Source organism: Seriola aureovittata, chromosome 20 (genome assembly GCF_021018895.1).
Source record: "Seriola aureovittata isolate HTS-2021-v1 ecotype China chromosome 20, ASM2101889v1, whole genome shotgun sequence".
NCBI lineage: Eukaryota > Metazoa > Chordata > Actinopteri > Carangiformes > Carangidae > Seriola > Seriola aureovittata.
The window spans coordinates 8,585,969-8,610,344 of NC_079383.1; the positions used below are offsets into that span (position 1 = coordinate 8,585,969).

General features: G+C 40.2%; 1 protein-coding gene across 2 annotated transcripts; it reads left to right on the top strand.

Moving 5' to 3' along the window:
• The first annotated feature begins 300 nt into the window (after positions 1-300).
• Positions 301-22,258, top strand: pdcd6 (programmed cell death 6). 2 transcript variants are annotated; one of them, XM_056364047.1, is made up of 5 exons: positions 301-518; positions 7,926-7,987; positions 17,394-17,438; positions 21,105-21,275; positions 22,041-22,258. In XM_056364047.1, exons 1-5 carry the CDS (start codon positions 436-438, stop codon positions 22,241-22,243), a joined length of 564 nt encoding a protein of 187 aa, XP_056220022.1. In that variant the 5' UTR covers positions 301-435; the 3' UTR covers positions 22,244-22,258. The 2 variants fall into 2 exon arrangements, with proteins under 2 accessions (XP_056220022.1, XP_056220023.1); XM_056364048.1 differs by having other exon boundaries at positions 306-518; positions 21,105-21,263.
• Positions 22,259-24,376: the final 2,118 nt, after the last annotated feature.

Here is a 24,376-nt window from a genome sequence, read left to right on the forward strand (position 1 = left end):
TAATTCTAGTTGCTAAATCAGAATGAATTTTGAGTTAAATATGATAGGAAATTGATTTGATAGTATCTAAAACAAATTTAAAGCAATTTCACCATATCATCGTCAATTTACTGACAAGATTTTAGTATTTTCAATGGCATATTTTGGCACATGAATTTCAAAATGTGTTTTTTTTTTATATCAGTTTGAGTAGTCTAAATATCAAAGTTTCTATTTTCACTAATTTGAAAGCCAAGGAAAATGTGACGTCACCCTCCTTAGGGTAGTGGTGATTGTGGTGAATGATTGGCCACGCCTCTGTGCGCGAGAATTCAGGCAGTAAAGTGAACGTCGGGTGGTGGAGTGTGATTGAAGCTACTGAGGAGAAACTACAGCAGGGGGAAACACAGTCTGCCAGTCTTATTTGCACAATTTTGACAGGCTATTTCCTCTAAAATGGCGTATCACAGTCCTTACAGAGCTCCACCGCAGATCAGCGCTCCCCCGGATCAAGGTTTTCTGTGGAATATCTTTCAGAGGTGAGTTGGAGCAGGCGGTTTGTTTCGCTGCTCTCAGCCTGTCTGCTTTGCAGACTGCTGCCGCTGGTAGCACGGAAGAGACGAAGGGAGTGGGGCTGAGTGGTGGTGTTTCATTGACTGCTAGTTTTTTGTCTACACTCCTGTGTAACTATTTTTGGCTGACAACAGAGCTCCGCAGTGTAATTCGTGATTTTTTGGTTCTAAGATTACCTCTCAGCTGCGGAGCTTCCTGGCAGTACTGCTGCACAGTGTGAAATAAATAGCTATAGCCATAGCTATAGCTACGACACGTCACTGAGCAGGCCACATTACAATTCATTACATTACGTACGATCGGTGTTACACAGCTTTATTATAGGTGTTGAACCGTCTTGAAATTATGCTGGATCAGCGAACGGTCACCTACACCAAGGACCTCCAGGAGTCCTTGACGGGGTTTTGCCCAGCTGTTCCCCGCAAAAGAAAGACAGTTCAAATTAAGTTTTTTGTTAAAAGCAGATATATATATATATATATATATATATATGTAATGAATGACTCCTTCTACCACAATTTGAATGATTCTGTATCAAGTCGGCCGAGATAAAACGTCTCAAATTACGGATTAAAAAAAGTCTGACAATTGTAGGTCTATTTGATGCAGTGTTTATGGGAGGATGGCATGAATACTAGAAAGCAGATCTGCAAAAATAATGTTATCTGTCGTATCCTGTATTATTATTTCCCCATTTTGATTGTATAGTCTCAGTGGCAATTTTCAACCATTGATAGCCATTCATTTCACAGTAGTCTGATCAAAATTGTGTCAGCAGCTAAGAAGGTCGCAGTAGTAGGCAGAGAGATAAATGGCTGTTATGCTTTGGCCACTGGTATTAGTAAACTATAGACTTATGTAATACTGCAGAAAATTTTTGCTGCTTTGCTTTCTCTCACTCAACATTGAGTTGCTGCTGGCATTGCAAGGCTTGAAATCCCCCAAATGAATTATTTATATGTAATGCCACATCCCTTAGAAATTAGGTCAGATGTATTTATTTTGACTTATATATATCATTTGTATATCATATCATGTTGTTTGTTGCAATCATTACCTCTCATGCCTATCATGACGCTGTATACATATTGCTATATACACACACACAGCATTGTCTTGCTTCATTTGCTGCCTCTTGAGGAAAATCTGGCATAACAGTGCTGGAATTCCCTCAGTCATGTGATCAGATTCAATAGAGCATAGTTGACGTGAGAGGCCTCTCTATCTGACTCACCCCTACCAATATGACTCACTGTCCTACTGATATGCTCCATTCAGCTCAGGTCACACATTGTATCTCCATTTTTATGCTGTCTAATCATGAATCTGTCTTTTTCTGACTGGATGTGTCATTCATTCTCAATGTGTTTTGCACAGTGAATGGTGAAGGTAGATGCCAACTAATACAGTCGTGCTTTAGTTGGCCAATAAATTGAGTGCACCAGCCGCGACAGCAGCGCTGGTTATGTTTTCACCATGTGGATCTATGTGTGTGTGTGTGTGTGTGTGTGTGTGTGTGTGTGTGTGTGTGTGTGTGTAATCATGGCAACATGGAATCCTCCAAATGATTTAAAAAATTTTTTGGTGTATATTAGTTTACTTTTGGCAGATTGACATCTATCATACGTTGTTTTGTCTGACGATGGAGTAAATAATGTGCATGAAGGAAGAGCTCCTGGCTTTAAAGTGTACCAGATATGGAATTAAAAATCCCATACCGGCTGAGCGGTAGAAGCCATACCGTGGATGCAGAGCCAGGGCTAAGATAAAGGCTAGAAGAGGAAGATATAATGCTTTTCTACCATCGATGTTCTCGTGGGAAATGTCAACTCCTTGACTAACAAGTGTGATGAATTGGAGGCACTAGTGAAGAACCAGGAGCAAATCGTGAGTGTAGTCTCGTGTGTTTCACAGAGACCTAGTTAAACAACAGCACTCCTGACCGTTGTTTGGATTTACCTGGCTTCACTGCAGTAATAGCAGGCAGAGATGCCAGAGCAAGTGGAAAGAATAAAGGTGGAGGACTGATTCTGCTTGTAGAATAGAAGGTGCAACCCTGGTCTCATCACAGTGAAGGGGAAGATCTGCTGTCAGGATATTGAACTGTTGGCAGTTGGTCTTAGACCTTACTATGTACCAAGGGAGTTCTCTCACATCGTTGCCATATTTGATTGAATTCAACCATGAGCGGCACCTGTAGTCACATGTAGCAAAACCCGGTATTAAACGTGGCTGGAGTGTCAAAAAGCTCTGACATTATCGGTTCTGCCTTTGGTACTTGAGAAACTAAGAAAATAGAATTCCTGTTTATAATTGTGACATAAAAGTTCTCCCATGTCACCGAAGAGCACCGTACAGCACACACACATACACACAACCCTTCTCTTAGTGTCTATGGCAGATGGAGCTAAACGTTTTGAAGTGTGGTTCAGTCTTTTGCATGTAAGAGCGATCTCTGAGTGCAAATGAGAAAATAAGCAATGTCAGTTCTTAATTTCTTTTTCTCTTACAAAATGACAAAAAGTACTGATAAGAGTACCGTTAAAGTACCGGATTGATAAGTGGTCTGCATCTCCCTCCACACTAGGTCAAGTCTCCTGTCTTTTACAGCAGAGGAGGTGAGGCTACGTCCTGGAAAAATCAAAAGGCCTAGATGGTGTGTGTCTGAGGTTGGTAAAGGACTGTGCAGCCCAGCTGGCTGAGCCTCTCCAGAGGATCTTTAACTTAAGTTTACAAACATGGAGGGTCCCAGTTCTGTGGAAAACATCATGTCTTGTCTGGTACCCAAAGTAGGGCGATGGGCTGAGATAAATGACCACAGACTGGTGGCCCTCACAATACACATCATGAAGACCCTGGAGCGGTTGCTTCTCTGCCTTCCGAGGCAGAACATATTGGAGTGGATTATGCTGTCCTTTACATGCTCCAACGGGCCCATTCTTACTTGGATGAGCCAGGTGGTTACATGAGGATTATGTTCTTTGATTTTTCAAGAGCATTTAAACGCACAGTATGTAACTTCTGCTGCCAGGGGTCTTTCAATCAAAAGTGTATGAAAAGATTGTATTGGGTGACATCCTAAAGGAGTTTTAAATCGAAAAAACAACTGGACTTGATTATTTGTCTGAGAAGACGTTTCACCTCTCATCCAAGAGGCTTCATCAGTTCATGTACGCATCTGACCAGGCTGGGACTGGTCCTACTTTCTGGTGTGGAGACCCAGGTATTTAACCTCTTGTGGGCGTTCACAAGGCTGATGATGTCACTGGTTCCCTTTTTCCCCCTCGTCTTCCCAGACAAATAATCAAGTCCAGTTGTTTTTTCGATTTAAAACTCCTTTAGGATACTATGACCTGGACAAATGAGAATATGCACAGGCTATTGGGTGACAGCAGATTTTTACTGGCAGCCCAATAATTCACAGTGATCTCCTCCTCTCCATAACAAACGCAACAGGGGATTGAAACCGGTAAACAAATAAAGCTGTGTAACTTTTTTCAAAATCATTGATTTGTTGACACACTTCGGCAGAAAGGCAGTAGCCGTAAACTGATACTGCTTGTTTGTTTTTTTTGCAATAAAGTATGAAGCAGACATTCAACAGGTTTTTCCCAGCTGCCTAATTATCCACAAAGGTTCCCTACTCTCCAGTAAACGAATAAAGTTTCACTTCAACCAAGATGTAAAAAGTGAAGTGGATTACTAGATAAAAGTCCATTTTGAGCTTCTGGCAGGCAAACGCAACAGCTACCCATGCATAGGGGATATGATATTGACAGGCGACCAAATGACGTGGAACGTTACCATATCAAAATTACATATTTCTCTAGGTTTGCAAATTACTGGAAACATTTGGGAAAATGAATAAATATGGGGGTGGATCCCTGCTTCACGTCTTTGATTGTGTGTTACCTGATGATCACAGTACGTCAGGCTGGGTAACTGTGTCTCAGGGACAGTGATGAGCAGCACTGGGGCTCCACAGGGGACTGTTCTAGCACTGGGTCTGGCCACATCCAGAAATACTCGAATAAAATGGCTATTGTGGTGTGTGTTAGGAACAGGAAGGAAGAGGAGTACAGGGATTTGACAATGGCCTTCAGTGAACGGAGCGACAAGAACTGTCTCCCTCTGAACACCTCCAAGACCAAGGAGATGGTCATGGACTTTTTGAGGGTCTTGGCCCACCCTTCAGCTAGTTAAGATTCAAGGGAAGGACACTGAGGTGGTGCACACTTATTAATACCTAGGTGTGCACCTGCACAGTAAACTGGACTGGTCCCTAAACATGGATGCCATCTACTGGAAGGGGCACAGGTAGCTCTTTTTCCTCAGGAGGCTCAGGTCCTTTAACGTCTGCAGTGAAATGCTGCACATGTTTTATCACTGGTGGCCAGTGTTCTTTTTTATGCTGCAGTCTGCTGGGGCAACAGCATGTCTGACATGAACAAAAGGAGACTGGACAAGCTGGTCAAAAAAGCTGAGTCTGTGCTTGGTAGGAGTCTGGACTCATTCAAGAGTGTTGTTGAGAGACACATGCAATGTGAGATGGAGGCCATCTTGGACAATACCAACCACCTTTTTCACAACATTCTGTCAGGATAGAGAAGCAGCTACAGCTGCAGCCAACGTCTCCTCTTGCTGTGCTGCAGAACAGAGTGGTTGAGAAGATCCTTTGTCCCCACTGCCATCAGGCTACATAACACCTCAATCAAAAAGAAGTGGCTCATGAAATGGACTAATTGAACTGTTATTGTTTATTATTTATTATTATTATCATTGTTGGTGGTGGTGTTGTTGTTGTTATTATTATTATTATTTTTACTAATGAGCTACTGGACATCTGGATTTTCCCTAGGGGATAAATAAAGTATCTATCTATCTATCTATCTATCTATTTATCTATTTATCTATCTATCTATCTATCTATCTATCTATCTATCTATCTATCTATCTATCTGTCTATCCGTCCATCCATCCATCCATCCATCCATCCATCCATCCATCCATCCATCCATCCATCCATCCAGGAGACACCTTTTGAGTGCTTTGGCAGGTGTTTGCATGTAGGGGTGGGTGATCTAGCCAATATATCATATGACATCTTTTTAGGTAGAATCATGATCCACAATCTGAATCATGGCTCTCCCCACAAATTTAGTTGAACTTGTAATCACATGACTAGTTATGCATATGGTTGCCTGAACACAAAGCCAGTAGAGTTGATACACACCCATTGCTGTACAAGAACAACAACACACTGAATGTCTGCTAGTTCAGTGTCAATACTTGTCACTTGGATCTTTGGAATGACAACATGTAACAAGTGGTGTTTCCCACAGTTTTGTGAATGCAGCTTTAATTTGAAAGTTCTCTGTTTTTCTGCCATGGAAGCCACACTGACCTTGCCTTACTTTTGGACCATTACTGTGGAAAGTAGGGCAGGTTTTGTTCCACAAGCCATATACTGACTGCTTAATAGGACAAAGTGAAACATAGGAAAACATGAGTAAAGTAACTGACTCAGCTATGGCTATTTTACAAACCACTTTTGTATTTGATAATGATGTTCTACAGACAAGAGGGAGTTTTAATGATGTGATCACACAACTAGTCATGTGATCACAAGTTCAACTAAATTTTGTGGGGAGACTCGCGATTCAGATAGTCATATCATCTTTTGGTCAGATCAACCACCCCTATGTCAGTGGAAAGGTTGGGCACTGCCTGCACTAACACAACCACTCCTCACGGTCACTCTGACAAAGCTCTCATTTATGGAGGTATGCTAAGAGCTATTTGTCTCTCATATGTGACGAGGCAGGTCTCCTTATGTTTGTTTTTCTTTTTTTAGGTTGGGGAAGTTAAAGAGGAGTACACAGAGACATAGTGTATATCTAATGGCTGTATATAAAGGTTGCTGATATTGTGATACAACCTCACATAAAGAGTCACAGTTGGAAGTGGAAAGCCACCCCACAAACTCAGCATTGGGCTGGTCCTGTGGTTGTGTTCACTGGGGTTTTTTTTTCCTGTCTCCTCCTCCCTTGCGACTTTGCTGGTATTCAGTGTGTTTACTGAGTGTGCTCTATGTTGATAGGTTGGGCCTGACAGGTTGCTAAGGAGCAACCGAGTCACTGGATGTTTGACTGTACCTACATTACTGTGGCTTACATTATTTCACAGCTGTGAAACCCAGTATTCGTGTCATAGTCCAGTCTTTTAATTTTTTTTATGTCTCTGCATCTCAGTGAAAAACTCGTGGCTGATATAGCGCTTTTTAAGAATCAAAAGAAAAAGTAAGCACAGAATAATTTCCCTCATGCCTGCTCATGACCTAAAACCAATGGATGTTGGTCTGGAGATGATGCATCTACAATGTATTTCTCTTTGACTCTGATACTTAAGTGGCATTCCTTTCTTTGATGTTTGCCAGTGGGTCATTACCTCCCTTCTCTTTATTTCTAGCTGTTATTTAAAGATGGGGCAACCCCCATTATCACATCAATAACCCCAGGTGGACTGCAATTTTCCCTTATTGTGACCATCGAGTAATCGTTTCCATCATTTACCAAGAAAAAAAAAACTTTATAAATATGTTGCACTGAGATTCTTATAATTTTACACCATGCAATTTAGTTGAACTTGGCTGGCACACTGCCAGCGTTCCGCGGCATCTTGGTTTTCATTTTGGTGCCCATGTTAACAGGTTAATTTAGCGATATGAGAGATGCGTCTGACGCATGGCGCAAGTTTTGGTTATCACCTATTTTTCATACGTGGCGCATGTGGTTATATGTCAATGATTTAACAGGTGAAGGGCAGTATTTTTCTGATATGTACTCTCGCTCTCTCTCTCTCTCTCTCTTTCTGTTGCTCTTTATGAGGGTAAATGATGGTAATAAGGTTCATAATGAAAAGAAATCAAAAGCTCAATCATTGATGGCTTTTATACAAGGCAAATTCAATCTTGAAAGATAGAGCTGGCAGTAGCAGGGCCACAGCAGACATGCAAACGGTGTGGACACACAAGCCACAGCAGTTCAGTGAGGTAGCTGTCACGGACAGACAGTATGTCCCAGGTGTAAAAGTTTTATGGTTGCCAACATTCAGTTTCACTTTTCAGGATGAACACACACATATCCAGCCTGTTTGGCCGGACTCAGGGTAGTTAACGAGTGTACATGCTTTCTCGCTTGTCTTGATCATAGAACTCCATTCAATCTCAGTGGACTGGTGAAATACTAACAGGTGCTCAGGAAGATAAAGTTGCAGCTGACAAGTGCTGATGCCAGCTGCTATTGTGTGTTGGAGTGTGTGGGTCTGTGAAGTGGTTAATGCAGGCAGTATCTAATCTGTGTTTTTCTCCCCAGGGTTGACAAGGACCGGAGCGGAGTGATATCAGACTCAGAGCTTCAGCAGGCCTTATCAAATGGTATGTATCAATGCCAACACTCAGTTGGCAGGTTACCCTTGCTAAAACTAATGTCTAATATAACAGTCTGGTAATAAATCCTACCATCATAATGAAATTGTTTTAGAGGTGTTAATTCAACCATATGTCCATTATGAATAAGTAGGATAACAGACTTTCCTCTTCTAATGTTAAAAATGAAACAGGCCATTTGAAATTTAGAACAGTAGAGGAAAACTCTAACCTCTGTCTGACTTAAACAAGCATGTAAGCTAAACAGCTAAAACAGGAATTTTGATTTTCACTTATAATTCTAGGAGTCATTAGCTCTAGATTGATGGCTCATCAACTGGTGATGATGCTAGCATTTTGCCTGGGATAGCCATCAAGTGTATATTAAAGACCTGAGAGGAAATAATAGTCAAAAATCAACATGCAAATTACCCAGAGAGTGAATATGAGGATAACAGCTGCTAGTGATGGAGGTGCAATCACTCTATGCCCTGAGTAGCTCAGGAGGAGAAAGGATTCAAACAGTATTAAGGGTTCAGTTCCCAATCTATAGGTTACACAGGACATCTCTGCACAAATCTGGGAAAGGGAAGTCAGTTTTGTTCTTGCTTGGACTTTGAAGAGCTGCCACAATGTAACAGGTTGGTAAAAATATCTATTTTCATGCCCACACACAACACTGCACCAGCATTGCATCTTGCTCTCAATGTTACAGCAGAGCTTAAATACAGTACTGATTAATGAGACATTTATTTCAGAGCACAGTTTACCTAGAAACTTTAACACATGTTGATGTTTTGTCTTCTCATTAAAATATAATGTGTTCCCCATCAAGTTTATGACTGAATTGCTTGGGCAGTTTTTCCAAGACTGTTGAACAGATTACTCTCCCCAGAAATCAATTTTTGGATTTGGATTTTTGTAAAAGAGGAGTTAAAGCCAGCAGCAGCAGTGAAAAAAGGTTTTACCAGTCTGTGCAGAGGCTGCGGATCAGCATACTGATAAGAGTGAGTGCAGCATTTCCCACACATAGGCCCTACTTTTATCTACCAGGTAGATAAAATCACTTGGTTTCAACGTAGGTAAATTTTTGGCCACATACCTGTTTGAGTTGTGCGCGCTGCAGTAACTGAGTAGGGACTGGATGCTGTTCACAGCCGCCTAGCTAGCGTCTACTAATAGCTTACATGTGAGGCATTAAGGGAACATCTGTAAATTGTAACGTCTACGATGGTCTGCATATGAGGCATTTAATAGGGTTTTAGTTTTCCTGCCCAAAAGCATAGCTAACCGTTAACTAACTACAGCAGATAGCCGGTGCTAGTTAATTGATCTGGTCGAGGGACAAACTGAAAGCTAGGGAAAGAAATAATGGAAAACCACCCGTTTCCTGTTTTTTGTTTTGATAATAAAAAACAGAGCATATGTTGCATTAGTCTTGCAGTTCGCTCACTCACTTTATTACACACTTTGGGGATAAGACTATACGAAAGGAGCAGAGGAGACAGAGCCAGACCCCGGCTCTTAGACTTCGACATTATTGAGATGCGGCAGAGCTGACAGTAAACGCATGTTCATTTACAGGTAAGTGAGTTAACTGTTTTGTGTTTAGTTTTCCTGCCCAAAGGCAACTACAGCAGATAGTCGGTGCTGGTTAATTGATCTGTTTGAAAGGCAAACTGAAAGCTAACTGTTGTAGCAGACACACAGCCGCATGCTAACGTTACTTGTTTATTATTACTGTCAGCTCTTCCGCATCTCAATAATGTAGAAGTCTCAGAGCCGGGGTCTGGCTCTGTCTCCTCTGCTCCTTTCGTATAGTCTTATCCCCAAAGTGAGCAAGCGAACTGCAAGACTAATGCAACATATGCTCTGTATTTTATTATCAAAACAAAAAACAGGAAACGGGTGGTTTTCCGTTATTTCTTTCCCTATTTCTGAATTCTCATTTCAAATTTAAAATTGTTGATGGGCTTCAACCAAAATGCCTCCATTTTAACTGAAATGCCTCCGTTTCCACTGAAATGCCTTCCTTTTCAACTGAAATCCTCTTGCTTGATCACAATATTATAAGGGAGCATCTCAGCTGTGTATATGAGAGCATTTTACTAGTATGTGTGCAAGCATTTCATTTGTATGTGTGTGAGAGTGTTTCAGTTTTGTGTGTGAGATTGTTTCAGTTGTGTGTGTGAAAGTATTTCAGTTGTGTGTATATCAGTTGTTGCGTATGAGTGTTTCATTTGTGTGTGTGACAGTGTTTCAGTTGTGTGTATGAGAGTGTTTCAGTTGTATGTGTGAAAGTGTTCCAATTGTGTATGTAAGAGGTTTCACTAGTTTTTATGAGAGGTTTTCAGTTGTGTATGTGAGTGCATACTTATTCCGTTTGTGTGAGAGGATTCCAGTAGTACGTGTAAAAGGTTTCACAAGTATATATGAGACCTTTTCAGTTGTGTATGTGTGAGTATACTTTTTCAGTTGTGCGTGTGAGAGGGTTTCAGTAGTGTGTGTAAAGCCCCTCATAGCCACCAACCATAACTTCAACTAGCTTTGTCTGCCACGCTGCTGTTTTCTGCTTTGACCTCTTACTTTATCATCTACCTCTTCTTTCCTCCTCTCCTTTTTTACTCCTCCTTCAGGGGAAGAAGTAGAGAAGTAGACAGTATCAAAGCTTTGTAGGCTGAGGAAGAAGGCCTGGTTTGTTGATGCTGCCATTGTTTACACTACTCCATCCACCTACTTATTTTGTACCACATAGTCTTCTCTCCTTTTTGCATTTTTGAAATATACCAACACAATTTCCCTGTTTCTACTTGGTGGAGGTGAACATTTTTCAAGGTGAAAAATCCGCCAACAGGATGAGATATTTTCAACTCTTTCCAACACAGTTTCTCTCTTATCAAATGTTTTGATTCTCTTGAGACTGTAAACTCTTTATCAAGATGATGTAATTTTTTTCTAGTGTTTCAAACTGCATTAATATCTCTCCCTACTGGCAGATCAGTATTTTTCCTTTTCTTAAATACAAACTAGTAAACTTAGTACCACTGAGTGTACAAGTGTATGTGCATGTCTGGGTTGTGTGTATTCCTTGTAGCCCCACCACTTTCTATGAATATAGAATTTACTCAGCAATGAGTAGATATCATACCAGTTATCTACTCTACTGTCCAGTTACAGCAGATGGAAATGAGCTATTAGCTAAATCTGGTACAATGCTTCTCTTCTCTTTGCATGAGATGAATGTTTTTGTACATGGTCCCTAATAGATAAATGTAATAGGTTAAATGAAACTGAACACGATTGAGGAAGCACATGCTTTCTGTACATATTTGGCTGAATGACTGGAGCTTAGACTTAAGCTAGATGGTGGTGAGTATTGATTTTTGTAAGCCAGTGTTAAGCTAAGCAATATCTTCTCCATGTTATCAATCACCAATGCTGCTTAGCCATTTCTGCTTCAGCTGACTAGTGAATGAGATGCTTCATGCAGTCACTGTCTGTTAGTCCCTGTAAGTTTTATATAATGGTCTGAAGCACCCGTGTTGTTAATGAGTGCCTGGATTCCTTGGGCCTAGCCTGCTCTATGTACTGTGTCTATGTCACTCACATCATGACTATTGTGTGGCATAAACCACAAAAAAACACAGAAACTGAGAATGACTTGCTGTGTGACCCATTGGCTAGTTATTATTTCTAATGTTTTATGGCACATTAGCAATGATTTGGTTGAATCCCAGTGTTACTATATAGGAATTGGAAAAAAAGAAAAAATTGTATTTATGGACTGACCTTGGCAGTATTCTCTATCTATGTCCGTTGGGAGATAAAACAGAAATATCAAATGTGACAAAAAGTGCATACTTAGTTTTGATGGTCGAGATAGTCTCAGCTGCCAGAATTATATTGAGACATTGGAAATCACCCATACATCCAACACCTTCAGAATGGAAAGTGTCAATGACTGAAATTGCATCATATGATGTAGGGGTGGGCGATATGACGATATTAGATCGTGAAGGATTACAACGTGAAGACGATCTTTCAAACTGCAGAGATCGTGGGATCGTCTAGGGCACATTCTATAAATTGCAGATCTATGCTGATGCACCGACGCACCAGACGTATTGACGTCGTCAACCTGACCGACCAATCATAGCGAATTACGGGCAGTGACGCGCTTTCCTACTCGCCTCCTTGTTTGTGTGTGTAGCAGTAGCACATGGAGAGCGATGGCTGAAAGCCGAACGGAGTTGGTCGCTAAAAAAAATTCCACCTCCATTATATGGAATTGGTTTGGATTTTCCGCAACTGATCAAGCTTAAGCAAATGTAATTTGCAAAGTTTGCACAGAAACCGTTCGCACGTCGGGTGGTAACACGACTTTACTTTCTGTTACTACTTTTGCAAGAGTGCACTTTATTAGAATGTTGTTGTTGTTTACCTTAAACTTTACGTTGTTTGCACATGCAGGCAAAACTGCGACTATTTGAAATAAAATCTGTTAAGAAAGGTTCTTTGGTCTAAATTGTCTGTTTTTTCTTTTTCCAATTTAAGATCGTGATCAAATCGAAATTGTGATTTTATTTTTAAAAAATCATGATATGATATTTTTGCCATATCGCCCACCCCTAATATGATGTAATGTTGGCCAGAATAAGGGGGAAAGGGCCTGTGTCTTCCAATTAGAATCTTTTATGCAAGACAATACTAAGCTGTGTGTAGCACTGTGTATACTTAGTGCAATTTGATTCCCCTGTGTCCAGGAACACTCTTTACTTTCTTAACCTATTTGCCAGTCCACTGTCTGATTTTATTTACTTATTTTTCTGCAATTTGTGAAAATTTCGGTGCTATGTTCTCTGCCATGTTCGAAATAGTAAAAACTTTAATTATAAAAATGTATTTATAATTATAATGTTGAGATGGTGGATTTTATGACTGATATTAGGGATTATGTTTTCACCTAGTCATGCTTTCTTAATGTTTAATGAGAACTGCAATTTTTTTCCATTTCAGGGTCAAACCGTTGCTTTAGTATGAAAGAATTCTGAGTTTTCTCAGAATGAGTTCTGAGTTTTCTCAGAATTCTGAGATTAAAGTCAGAATTGTGTGGCCCTAATCCTCTTCCATACTTTGGCAAACAGCATTTAACTTATGTGTGTGTATATGTGTGGCTAAAAAACGTGTGTATTTGCAAGCAACTCACTGAGCCCCAGCACAGCTGTTATATGTATGTGCGCACTGCACTCATTTCACTCTCTTCTCACCTTCTATATTCCCTCTCTCTCCCCTTTACCTCACTCGTCTTGCTCAATCTCACCACTGGCAGTTAAGCTCACTTGTGAGAGAGCCCACTGTGCACACTAGACAGAGGATGTATTGTCCCAATTGGCAGTCAGACACACACAAACATCTCAACCATACTGACCACCTCACACTGGGCATCCACTGCCATTTTATTGGTTATTTGGAGTCAGCATTTACATTACATAGTTTGTTCACCAGAGAACACTGATAAGTTTATTTAAACTGTAAAATGTCATCTTGGTATATGTTGGTCACAGTTCTTTAAAAAACAAATTAAAGCCGCCCTTGTCAAAAACTGTTGTGTTAATATTATACATCTATGTTGAAACAAGCCAAAAAGTCTCAAGCTTGTGTTTGTTATACTGTCCCTTAGGCAGAGTGGTGCTTTGAGCTAGATGCTAACGTCAGCATGCTGACATGCTCATACTGACAATGCTAACATGCTGATGTCTAGTAGAATTAAACACAAAGTATTGTTGAAACCAATGGGATTGTCTTTAGATTTGCAGGTAGTTGGTAATAAAGCAAAGTATTGGACACATAAAAACTTTGACCTGATGATGATAGCACTAGATTAAAAGGTACCACTTTACAATAAGACTATCCTTATAAAGGATTTATGAATGGTTTATAACTAGTTTACTAATTATCTTGTTAACACTTTATAAATCATTTATAAGCTGTTATAACACATTAGATAAAATGCATGATTGACATTTGGAAATCAATCATTACACCTTAAATGTGAATATGACAATGTTGACCATTTAATTTGTTTTCGCTAGATCTTTTGCATGACATATACTTTAGTGATCAGATCTTCAAGCGCTTAAAAATGTAGATACATTTCAACCGGATTTTGCAAACTGCAGATATTTTATCTCATCACTTAGAGAAAAAAAGTGGGGGAGCATCATTCCGGTGCTCGTTCAGCACTACACCTAAACTCACCTGACCGGATCTTGTTGCGTCAGCTTCACACATCCACAGGAGAGTGTAAAAGACATATCTTTAAAGATCCATCTTGGGTTTTATGAATCTATAATTGTCCCAGAGATATTACAAATGGATCATATCTTCCTTTTTTGGCATCTTTGCACTGGCATCCATTTGATATTAAAGCGATTTCAAGATGATGCTGATTGCCTTTCCACTGCATGGTACCAGCTCCCCACTTTACTCACCTTTTTTGGTCTTCCATTGGGTAGAAGTTGTGGATAGTACTTGGTATCTGGTCCTTCTTTTGGTGTCACCTTCATTGATGTTACAAGTGAGCTGAGGCGATACCAAAAGGTGACATGTAAACACTGCAGACTACTGATTGGTCAGAGAGAAATGTTACTGCTGTGTCATCAATGTGCGATATGGGATGTTCTGGACAAACACACCATTTTTGAACAGCCAAGTTACTGTACACCGCTTACTGTAGCCTGTTACATTTCTGTTAGTTATTGTACCATACTTTTAGTAAGTCAACCTGCAAAACCACATCAATTTAGGAGGTGCAGGTGTTTGATATCCCTTCCATATCCTCCATTGCTCTTGTGTGTCATGTTGAAGATGACATGACATGATAGTTTTGTACATCGTCGCTATAGTAACAACGCTGCATTGAGGGGATACTATCTGCAGTGAAAAAAGTGTACATGGTACCAAGAGTGAGTAAAATTGAGTAGAGTCAAGTTGAGTCGGTACCATGTGGTGGAAAAACACTATAAGGTCCTCTGATTTTATTTTTTGTTCCTAGAACTAATAAACTCAAATAAAATGGCAGACAGTACATATTGTATAGTAAAAAGAGAACAAAGCTAAGGAACCTGAAACTAACACAGCTAAATGGAATTAAGCCATAATTAATTCAGTTTTTTACACTTGAATTTTTCCTACTGTGACATGTCAGAATGTCTTAAGTGATAAAGATCTGTGTATGCAAATTGTCATCCTTTTAATCTTGAGATAAAGAGTTGTCCCACAGGCTTTCACAATAAAAATGAAGAGCATAACATCAATTGGCCTGCACATATTTATATCAATATTATTCTTCTCAAGATTATTATTAACATGGCTATCATTTCTTGTCCCAAGATAATGAAGTGAATATTCCAGGGGTAAAAGATTGTAAATTTTGAGAAGATAAAATCCTTAAATTAGTATGTTGTGATACAGTTGTTGGGACTCAATCATTCAATAGACCAAATGTTTCTTTGCTCCACTGGACAAAGGAACTCACACTCCACAGTTCCTCACTGTTCACACCTGGGGATGACCCTTCCCCCCATGGACCCCACTGGCCAGCCACTGACAGCGTGTGACATGTGACCCCCAAGGGTGTCACCAAACAAAACCAGTCCTCTAGACCTCTTCTTGCTCTCTTCCCTTTTTGGCTTGCTCTGGAGAGCAGCTCCAGCCCTCTCCTCTCTGGTTCTTCAAAGGGCAACAAGGCCCCAGCCCAGGTCAGCTCTGCTACCTGAGAAACTTGCTCTCTCGCCGGCCTGCCACCAGCAGCCTGCAAATGCTCTTCTCCTCTACAGCAGCGACCTGCTTCGGATTAACTGTGAGTGAACCAAATCCTCTTCAGAATCAGCAGCTACAACACAAGGCCAGCTGATTTTCCAAGCAACAGGAGTCGTAGCAGAGTTAGCATGGAACAGCTAACTCTGTGAGGAGAACAAGGGAGATAACTGCGAAGCAAAACAGCCAGACAGAACTTTACTCCACCAGGAAACCTCCCAACTCACTGGATTTTACAAAACACTGGAAAGGACCTCTTTGCTTGTTCCAAGGATTGGGTAACGTTAACGGACTGGGCCTAACCTTTCCCAGCACAGCACAGCACAGCATAGCTAAGCAGCAGAAGTCTTAACTTGTTAATGTACTTGTTGATTGATGTCTTGTTGTTGCAATGTTTGCTTGGGTTGTGGTCAGTCATACAGTTAATCGAGTACTCGTATGTTCACACACATAGCAGTACGTCTCAGTTCTAGAACCTGCATGAAGCTAACTTCCCCCTCTAACCTGGTACCTTTAGATTACATGAGCTAGGCTAACAAAGAAACTCACACCTTCCCTCTCACACACACTAGGTGGTCTCAGCGTCCATTTTAGTAGTTTCTTTGTTTACTGCCATCTTGTGTAGTCTTCTTTGTTCAGGTCATGTGGTCACAGTGACCACTTTGAGTCAGCCATCTTGCCTATGTCTGTGTCTCCACAGACACACACACACACACACACACACACACACACACACACACACACACACACACACACACACACACACACCTGTATATACTAGATTAGACATTGTATTTTACTCTGCTCCATTGTAAATAAATGCCTTTTAAGTATAACTACTCGTGTGTTTAATGTTGCACAAGCGTGAATATTGCCAACCTCTACTCGGTAGAATTCCAATACTTCAACTTTAACTTACTGTTGATATGGTAATTTGGTTATAGTTAGTAAGCTAATGGTTAATCAGAGTTCCAGATTAGTGGTAATAAATTGAGACTAAACCCATATTGGCTATTTTGCCTATTAGTTTAGGCTGGTGCCCCGTGAACTTTAATTCATTTTAAAGTTATTATTTAATATTAATATTTTTAATATTAATATTTTCTTAATTTTTGATAGCCAATAAATTGATAAACAAACGAAATCTAACATATTTGGTGTCCAGCTCATGAGTTAGAGCTCAGACCCCAACACAGTGATGGTCCATATTACAAAATAAATATAGACCACCACAGAAATATTTATCTTGAGTAAATGTGGTATGTGACAAAAAAACGTTATTTTCTGAAGATGTAAAATTTAAGCTGTGATGTGGAGCTACCTGCCCAACAAATAATTATTATTAAAGCTGCTGCAGCTCCTTTCAGCTTCTGTTCTTTTTCAGCTGCATGTACTCTTACCAAATATTTAAACCCTTTATTCAATCATAATTGTTACCTGTGTAGCTCTATGATCTGTTATGTTTTATCTATCTCGTGCATCTTTAACTGCTACATAAATTATTATAGATTTTTTTTTTCTATATTGTTCTGACAAGAAATACCAAAATAGCCCACTAGTTGCATTGGTAAGTAACTGGTATTTCTCTGTCTCACAGGCACATGGACTCCCTTCAACCCAGTGACCGTCCGCTCCATCATATGTAAGTAACACCTACACTGACATTGAGCTCATTTTCACACATTTACTTTTTAGTGATAGACTATGCAAGTTGCTGATTTGCTCCCTCCCCATGACAACCAGATAGATTCATTAAGGGTTGAGAAAAATGATGGGTACTTATTTTTGCATTCAGTATTGCTTTAGTTGGAACCTGCAGGCAGCACTAAGAGAGCAACAACAAGGAAATGGGACAGCTCATCTCAAAAGGCAGCTGCTGATTGCCTCAGACTCCAGATATAATGATATATAAGTATAATATCTGTTTTAGTGTTCATAATTAACCATTAACTGACAATTTGAATTTTGACCAATTAATACTATAGGTTGAACAGTTAAAATATCCTGGGACGCCAGTACCATCTGAGTGGGTGTTCTCTGCCATGGGTCTCACATTTACAACTGCGCACCAGACTAACCCCAAGTATGTTGACATGTTGGTATTTCTGAATAAAACTAGTAGACAAGCTGCCCACTATGCTGGGGGGCTGAGGTAGGCCTGGCCTGGTTCTTTTATTTTGAGGTTTGAAAAATTAGGTTTTTATTACAGTGTCCTGGAGGATTCAATGTGTGTTTTCGTTTCGTTAATCTGTTCTATCTATTATATGCTGTTTTTTTTTTTTTTTAATTTTCCTACATGGGATAGGGTATTATACAGTACACAGTGCACTCTGTGCCAGAGGATTCAATGTGTGTTTTGCTTATAGACACCTATTCTAAATAGTACATTTTAATCTTATCAGTGAACAGTTAATGGTTGGATCCCTATTGCGTGTACACATTGCACTATGCAACTGCCATATATACAGTGGAGGAAATAATTATTTGATCCCCTGCTGATTTTGTAAGTTTACACCCTTACAAAGACATGAACAGTCCGTAATTTTTATGGTAGGTTTATTTTTAACAGAGAGAGACAGAATATCAACAAAAAACCCAGAAAAAACATTAAATAAAGGTTATAAATTAATTTGTATTTGATTGAATTAAATAAGTTTTGATCCTCAAGCAAAACGTGACTTAGTACTTGGTGGAGAAACCTTTGTTGGTAAGCACAGATGTCAGACGTTTCTTGTAGTTGGTCACCAGGTTTGCGCACATCTCAGGAGGGATTTTGGTCCACTCCTTTTTACAGATACTCTCCAAATCCTGAAGGTTTCGAGGCTGTTGCTTAGCAACTCGAAGTTTCAGCTCCCTCCACAAATTTTCTATGGGATTAAGGTCCGGAAACTGGCTAGGCCACTCCAGGATCCTAATGTGCTTCTTCTTGAGCCACTCCTTTGTTGCCTTGGCCGTATGTTATGGGTCATTGTCATGCTGGAAGACCCATCCATGACCCATCTTTAGTGTTCTGGCTGAGGCCAGGAGGTTCTCATCCAAGAATCCACGGTACATGGCCCTGTTCATCGGCCCTTCAATGCAGTGAAGTCTTCCTGCACCCTTAGCAGAGAAACATCCCCAAAGCACAATGTTTCCACCTCCAAGTTTTACAGTGGGGATGGTGTTCTTGGGATCATATTCAGCATTTTTCTGCCTCCAAACATGGCGAGTCAACTTGATGCCAAAGAGCTCAATTTTGGTCTCATATGACCACATCACATTCTCCCAAACCTTCTCTGAATCATTCAGGTGTTCATTGGCAAACTTCAGACGGGCCTATACATGTGCCTTCTTGAGCAGGGGGAACTTGCGGGCACTGCAGGTTCTCAATTCCTTATGGCGAAGTGTGTTACCAATGGTTTTCTTGGTGACTGTGGTCCGAGCTCCCTTGAGATCATTTACAAGCTCCTCCCATGTAATTCTGGGCTGATCCTTCACCATTCTCAGAATCATCCTAACCCCACGAGGTGAGATCTTGCATGGAGCTCCAGAGCGAGGGCGATTGACTGTTATCTTGTATTTCTTCCATATTGAATTATCACGTCAACAGTGGTCACTTTCTCATCAAGTTTCATGCTGATGCTCTTGTAGCCCATTCCAGCCTTGTGCAGGTCTACAATCTTGACCCTGACATCCTTTGACAGCTTTTTGGTCTTGCCCATGGTGGTGGAGAGGTTTGAATGGAAGAGATTGATTCTGTGACAGGTGTCTTTTATACACATAACGAGTTGAGAATAGGAATACTTTCCTAAACGGACAGGGCTAATTTGACTGCCTCATGGGCACATAACCGGTCTGTGGGCGTCAGAATTCTTGCTGGTTGGTAGGGGATCAAATACTTATTTCACTCAATCAAATACAAATTAATTCATAACCTTTTATTTGATGTTTTTTTTCTGGATTTTTTTGTTGATATTCTGTCTGTCTCTGTTACAATTGTCATGGTTTGCTATGGCAGACCTTTTGTTAGTTTTGTTTGGACTTTTTGCACTTCCCATTTTATTTTCTAATTGGTTTCCTTGTGTGTCAGTGTTTTTGCTTCCTGTCTTGGTCCTGTTTCTGTGTGGTGATTGTCTGCCCCGCCCTAATGTGTTTCACCTGTGTGCAATCATCCTTGCCTCCTTTGTCTATATAGTCTTTGTTCTCCCCTTTGTCTGGGTCGGTTTGTCTCTGTTGTTTCTCTGTTGATTTCTGGGTTTGTCCTCGTCGGTTCATGTGCCTGTTCATGTCTGATTGGTCGCAAAGCTGTTCATGTGTGGTTGTTCTCAGTCTGTTCATGTCTGCTTTGTCCTCGGTCTGTTCATGTTGCCTGTTCCTGTCTCCTGTTTTAAGCTCCTGTGTTTCTCCTGTGCTTCACCAGTGTTGTGTGTAAGCTTTAAGTTAATAAACCTTTTTGCACCGTCTCCCATGTGTTGGCTGCATTTGGGTCCAGCCAAACCCTGACAAACCCTGACAGCTGTGACAACAATAAACCTACCATAAAAATTATGGACTGTTCATGTCTTTGTAAGGGGGTAAACTTACAAAATCAGCAGGGGATCAAATAATTATTTCCTCCACTGTATACACTGCTCAAAGAAATTAAGGGAACACTTGAATCATACATCTGATTTTGATGAACAAATTATTCAAGTTGAAAATCTTTACTGATGTACATTGTATAACTTGTTGAGAACAAAATGACGTAACCACGTTCAATGGAAACCAAAATCATCAACCCATTGCGGGCTGGATTCACAATCACAGGCTGATCGAACTTGCGTGAATTTCATCATGGCAACTCAATAGTGTGTATGGTGCCTGCGAGTTGATGGGTGGTGTCCTGGGGGATCTCTTCCCAGACCTGAATCAGGGCATCAGTGTGCTCCTAGACAGTCTGTGGCGGTACTTTGCAGTGTCAGATGCACCGATACATAACGCCCTATAGGTGCCCAATTGGATTTGGGTCAGGGGAACGTGAGGTCTAGTCAATGGCATCAATGCCTTCGTCATCCAGAAACTGCCAACACACTCTGGCCACATGAGGCTGGGTATTGTCCTGCACCAGGAGGAACCCAGGGCCCACTGCAATCATTTGCTTAATAGTCCCACTGAAATCCTGTAATAACAATCCCTTTGTTGGGAGGTAATTGAATTTGACCACATGGGGGTGAGGAGCGGAGTATGGTTTGGGGATCAAACTGTTTCTACGTGTGTGTGTGAGAGACAAAGAGTGACTAATATCTCTTACATTATACCTTATTCCTGACTTCCTCCTTCTTTCTTTTAGCCATGTTCGACAGGGAAAACAAAGGTGGGGTGAACTTCAACGAGTTCGCCGGTGTGTGGAAGTACATCACAGACTGGCAGAACATCTTTAGGACCTATGACAGGGACAACTCCGGCTTCATCGATAAGAATGAGCTTAAACAGGCACTGACTGGATTTGGTGAGCAGCAAAGTATGCTTGTACATTTAAATTTAATCAATGTTGTGGAGGGTTCTGTGGCTGTTTATAGGACTGTCCTATCTCTGGGTCAATAGGTCAGATTTAGTCTTTTCAGTAGCTGTGTGTGTGTGTGTGTGTGTGTGTGTGTGTGTGTGTGTGTGTGTGTGTTTGAATAGCATGTCTATATACTGTAATACTTATAATAAGGGAACAGTTTGGAATTCTATCCCTACTTTACAATCACCACTTGCTGCTGTGGCTCAGGAGGTAGAGCGGGTTGTCCGCCAATCAGGCCAGTGGTTTGATCCCCAGTTCCTTCAGTCTGCATGTCGAAGTGTCTTTGGGCAAGATACTGAACCCCAAATTGGCCCTGATTTCTCATCAGTGTGTGATAGAAAGGTGCTGAATGAATAGAAAAAGCCTTGTATGAATGTGTTAGTGAATAGGTGAATATGGCTTGTAGTGTAAAACACTTTGAGTGGTAATTAAGGCTAGAAAAGCACTGCAAGTGCAGTCCATTTACCATTTACCATTCATGTAGCAACTATTTTGTTGTTTTTATTTGACAAACAGCTCCAGCCTGTCATCTACAGTGCAGTGCACTTATGTTGGGATAAAAAAAAGCTGAAAACCAGAGGTTAAATGATAGCCAACTAAGGAGACAAAATCCATTTTAGAACTTCATTCATCAAAAAACAGACTTTGAAAGGGAGATTTTGTAGTTTGCCTTTGAAACGTTGACTGTATTACTGTTGTCATATTTGCTGTTGTGTACAGGCTATCGTCTATCAGATCAGTTCTACAGCACGCTGATAGAGAAGTTTGACCGCCAGAGGAAGGGACAGGTGGCCTTTGATGACTTCATCCAGTGCTGCATTGTACTACAGGTGACATATTTACACTATATCAAAATAAACACACATAAAATAAAAATGTATTTTGCATGCACATGCAAGCTGGCCGCTTACACAGGCACCTAGGAACATTCAAAGCTTTACAAATGGTTTTATACCCTTTCTCTGATCCATGCCTGGACTTAATGGCTTGGTTTTTGTCCTGACCTGCAATGTAAATTGCGGGACCTTCATACACACAGGTGTGTGGCTTTATAAACTGTGTCCAATTAGTTGAGTGTGCCAAAGGTTTCTCCAGATGAATTCTAGACAAATCTCAAGGATAATTCAAGCAAAGAGGGGGTACTTGATCACAGTTTAGAGTACTACAGCTCTCTAAATGGAATACTTTTTTACATAATACTTTTGTTGATTGTTAATAAATAATTATTAATAAATTTGCAACCATTTCTTGAAAAATGTTAAATATAACATAATAAAGTGTAAAAAGTGAAGGGGTCTGAATACTTTCTGAGGCTAGGGTACATGAATATAGGATATCCTTAGCACTTGCATCACAACAAGCCTACTCTTGTATTTATAAGGCAGTTTTTAATTATGCACATTTAAGAAATTCATTACAGTCTAATAATTCAGATTATTAATTTCTACTGCCAAATGTAACAGCCTGATAAACTCTTCAGTTACAGTAGAGTGGTAATATATAATATAATATAATATAACAGGGTTTATAGCCTTTTCTAATGGATTTGTCTGATCACATTCCTATATTTCTAGATTTGTATATTAAAAACAAGAAAAATACTTTTGCATGAAGACTGAATTCAATTGTACGGAAGAGGATTAGGGCCACATGTTAAACTTTTTTTTTTTTAAATTCTGACTTTAATCTCAGAATTCAAAACTCTACTGGCTAATGTGACAGTAGGAGAGTTGCAGAAGGCAATATCAAGACTCAAACATTATTTACAGCTGAATGGTATAAGACCTATAGCTACTCTCTATCACCACTGCTACTGAAAACATTTAACTGGGTTCTACATGTAACGGGATAGTATGTAACCTAGTTAATTAATTACTGGTTCGACTCAAGGAGCGAGGGACGGTAAGTACAATTTTATTCACACAACAAAGAAGAATCTGTTCAAATCCCTTTTAACAATAAAAGAAAATAACAACCCAAAATAAAGTGTCCACTTTTCAGCTTATAGCTGCTCTTAAGTTCAGAGTTCAAGTAGATAAGTTCTCACAGTTCAAAGTTCACAGTTCCATAAAGTCAGTCCAATGTCTGTTATGATTCAAGTTCAAGTCTGTCTACCCGGGTAGTGTGTGTATGGTACTCTTTTGGTGCTCATCTGGATCCAGGGTTGGAAGGTGAAGACGAAGGGTGGAGTATCTCCCCTCGATCCCTGTTCAGTCAATATCAACGCTGTCCAAATCAATACGGATCTAGCCAAAAAAAACCAATCTGCATAGCAGAATATAAAATCATAAATTAATTTCTGTACAGAATTCTTTTTTTCTTTCAAGTAAGTGCAACCTGTAATTCTGACCACAAGAATGAATAATTGTACTATGAGATATAAATAACTCAAATCATCATTAATGTTAGTTTACAGTATCACATAAATCATGTTGCACCAATTGTCTTTTATCTTATCTTAATCATGTTCAACCATTTCAAAGTGAACTAAACACCACGTTCACATTAATAATTCAGGGGAATCCCTACAATGTACATAATATAACCCTTAACGGACAATTTTTATCCACCAACCATGAACATGGCGCCCAGAAACGGCGCATAAAAAGTATGGTTGTCATGGAAACAAATATACTCGTAACTAAAACTCAGCTTACCACTCATTGAAACATCTCATAATAGTTATTGTCAATCTCCGATTGGTTTTTGTTCTCTAACTTGGAACTTCACAATTAGCATTCACTACACAGAAAGATACATCTTGGCTAGCAACTAGCATGTAGCATTCAACTAAAACTCACCGGAGTCCTCGGTGGAAAAAAAAACAACAAAACATGGCAATTCCTCCGTCACAGCCGTCATGGAACATCGGTCACAACTCAACCACACAATAACACTGATATGCATGAAAACAAAACAACACTCTTCCCACAAAAGGCAAAACTCGTGGCACTCGTGGCACTCGTGGCATTATCAGTATCGGAGCTCAACTATCGTGTCTGTCTCCCTGCATGCAATGCACGCGACACTACATTTCCTGCACTGTCTAAACAAGG

Bases quoted from the DNA above. Each gene is read 5' to 3' on its own strand.
- pdcd6 (XM_056364047.1), top strand. From the start codon at position 436: ATGGCGTATCACAGTCCTTACAGAGCTCCACCGCAGATCAGCGCTCCC. The intron at 519-7,925 runs GTGAGTTGGAGC...TTTTCTCCCCAG, and splicing joins CTGTGGAATATCTTTCAGAG to GGTTGACAAGGACCGGAGCG. The intron at 17,439-21,104 runs GTAAGTAACACC...TCTTTCTTTTAG, and splicing joins GACCGTCCGCTCCATCATAT to CCATGTTCGACAGGGAAAAC.